General features: G+C 45.3%; 1 protein-coding gene across 1 annotated transcript; it reads left to right on the top strand.

The window, feature by feature from the left end:
• Nucleotides 1–593: 593 nt before the first annotated feature.
• On the top strand, nucleotides 594–2,588 carry LOC107097282. Its single transcript, XM_015394376.1, has 2 exons — nucleotides 594–1,179; nucleotides 1,942–2,588. The coding sequence occupies exons 1-2, from the start codon at nucleotides 759–761 to the stop codon at nucleotides 2,586–2,588; spliced, it is 1,068 nt and encodes a 355-aa protein (XP_015249862.1). The 5' UTR covers nucleotides 594–758.
• The last annotated feature ends 247 nt before the right edge of the window (nucleotides 2,589–2,835 follow it).

The raw sequence follows: 2,835 nt of genomic DNA on the forward strand, positions 1-2,835 counted from the left end.
AAGGAAACAATCGAACCTNGCTGCGCCTAGAAATTCTGTCCATGAAGGTAATGAACAGAATCGGTGACAAAGGGCAGCCCTGGCGAAGTCCAACTCTCACCAGAAACGAGCCCGACTTACTACCAGCAATACGGACCAGACTCTGACACCGGTCATACAGGGACCTGACAGCCCGTATCAAAGGGCCCGGCACCCCGTACTCCTGGAGAACCCCCCACAGGGCTCCCCGAGGGACACGGTCGAACGCCTTCTCCAAGTCCACAAAGCACATGTAGACTGGTTGGGCGAGTGTTTCCCAGCCATGAATCCTTAAAAGAAAAAGCAAGGCCTCATGGACAGTGAGTGGGAATCTCTTTTTGCCGATATTGAGACAAAGCTGGTTACTCTGTCACTGGATGAGCTAAATGCCCTACGTGAAGCACTAGGCTTGCAGCTGAGTGAAGAGGTGAAATCATGTCGGTTAATAAGAAGAAAAATACTTATTCACTTGGAAAGTGAGGATATCACGTCTTTAGAGGACAACGGATTCTCCGTGTTATTGACCACTAATGATTTGATAGAAGACATCAGTAAGAAAGCTGCTATGAGATGTGAAATTAAAAAGTTATCTAGAGAGTAGGTCAGAGTTATCCTTGAGCTTTCTTAGGCAAGTGCTTAGGACACACTTAATAGAGAAAGTTGCAACAGAACTCTATCATGCTTTGACACATGCAGTACAAGATCCCAGAGAAACTCCTGTTCAGTTTCTTATACGCACCATGGACCTTAGACAAAAAGTGTTGACTGCTTCTAATAGAGCCAAAGCTGGACTTAAATACAATCCTGAGCTCGTGCAGACACAGTTTTTGCAAACTATTCTGACTGGATTACAAGATGATGCTGTAAAAGTGGACATTAAACCGTACTTGCAGGACGCTACTGTTAGTAATGAAGTGCTGCTTGAGAAAATGAGCGCTGCCTACAGTGTTGAACTCGAAAGAAGGAATAAACTTTCAACCAGACAAAAGAGCATCAAAGTGGCCTCAGTTCAAGGAGAGGATAACTGCAAAAATGAAAATACTGGAAGCTCAAAGAAAAGCAAAAACCAGACAGAAAAGCCAAACCCAATTGTGGAAAAGCTGGAAGCTAATAACAAGGTTATTTGTGAGGCTATCCAAAATCTTTCAACACAAGTTGCTAATTTTTTCATGTTTCGTTTAAGGTGTCTAACCCACATGCAGAACACTCAGAGGCAGGAGAAAAGTTCAAAGATTTATTGATAAGTTTGAACACAATAAATGAACAGGTCCTGAGGGGAACTCGTTTGGTCACGAGTGGGTTCTGAAAAGCACACAGAACAATCAGATCCAGGACTGGTCGCAAGTGGGTTCACTGCAGAGGGGGACAGAGGAGTTAGTGGAGGTCCAGGTATTTAGCAGGATGAGAGTGTGCAGGGCTGTATCTTTTCTGGAGTTGAGCAGAGCGGCAGAGAGGGGGAACCTTGAGGGTCCAGAGGCTGTCGGCAGGCTGAGGGCTAGGCGGAGGCAGAGCTTAATTAGAGTGCTGATAGATCACAGATTAGAGTTTCTTTCCAGTGTCTTCTGAGAGCGGGCAGGCAGATCTTTGACAGGAATAATTCTCCAGAGTTCTTCTGAGAACGGACACTGGCAGAGAAACTCTTCAGGGGTTTCAGGTTTCAGGCAGGTTCAATCTAGGAAGCAGAGAGGAGAAAACAGATCAGGTTCAGGTTTTCAGGGAGTCAGAGGTTCAGACAGGCTGGTTGGCTCAGGCTTGCTAACCCTAACTGGCAAACATTCTGGCACTGGAGAGAAGTCCTCTGCCTCCTTAAATACGGATCTCCTGATGAGCAGATGAGCGACAGGTGGTGCAATCAGCTCCGGCTCCAGGAAATCTCGTACGCCCCCTGGTGGAGAAAGTGGACAGACCTCCAGATCCCAACAAATTTGACTCAGGCAAAGATGAAAACTGAAGACAAAAACATAAGAAGTAAACCATATTATTCAAGTGCTACCAGAAAGAGCCCCAGAAAATGTCGTCAATGTGAACAGTCAAACCCAGAAGGAAAATGTACACACTGTTTTAAATGTGGAAGCAGTGAACATTGGGCTGTTGGTTGTCGGAAAAAGAAAGACTCAACAGTTAATGTCAATAAAATTGAAGTACATATTGCAAATGTTATTGACAGTGTTGTTCCACAAAAGGACATGTCTTTGTCAAAAAAACAGGAGAAGACAGCAAAACTAATAGGACGCAGAAACCTTGTCCAGTGCAACATTGGAGGAGTTCCAGTCACAGCTCTTTGGGACACCGGATCACAAGTTTCAATTGTGGATCTAAATTGGAAAAGAGAACATCTAGCAGACGCCCACTTTCGATCAGTGAGTGAACTTCTTGAGGAAGGTATGTTAGATCTTTCTGCAGCAAATGGGACTGAGATACCTTATGAGGGTTGGGTAGGAGTTGAGTTTAGCCTTACAGAGAACAGAGACAGTGAACTGTTAGTACCATTTCTTGTAAGCTCTCAGCCAATGGTCAAGCCAATAGTCGGTTTCAATGAGCAGCTGAAGCAGCGCGTCGAGAGCTATTAAGCATCTGATGCGCATGACGGGCCGCAAACGCGCTGCTGCTGGAGATGGAAAAATTGAACTTTTGCTGCTCGACGCGCCGCGTCAACCAATCAGAGAAGCTGATCTGGGAGCTGGCTGGGAGACAGACACAGCGCTGATGACACAGACCGCTCTGATTACTCCTCTTAAACAGTTTATTAACGCATAATTAACTTAAAATATATNCAGGGGAAAAACAAGGGGTCACGTAGAAAACACAATAGGTGCT

Source organism: Cyprinodon variegatus, unplaced genomic scaffold (assembly GCF_000732505.1).
Source record: "Cyprinodon variegatus isolate N-32 unplaced genomic scaffold, C_variegatus-1.0 Scaffold682, whole genome shotgun sequence".
Lineage (NCBI taxonomy): Eukaryota > Metazoa > Chordata > Actinopteri > Cyprinodontiformes > Cyprinodontidae > Cyprinodon > Cyprinodon variegatus.

What these genes read in the sequence shown, in the direction of transcription:
- LOC107097282 (XM_015394376.1), top strand. Translation starts at nt 759, where the DNA reads ATGGACCTTAGACAAAAAGTGTTGACTGCTTCTAATAGAGCCAAAGCT. An exon ending in TCTTTCAACACAAGTTGCTA is followed by an intron (nt 1,180 to 1,941) that starts ATTTTTTCATGT and finishes AGATCCCAACAA; the next exon opens with ATTTGACTCAGGCAAAGATG.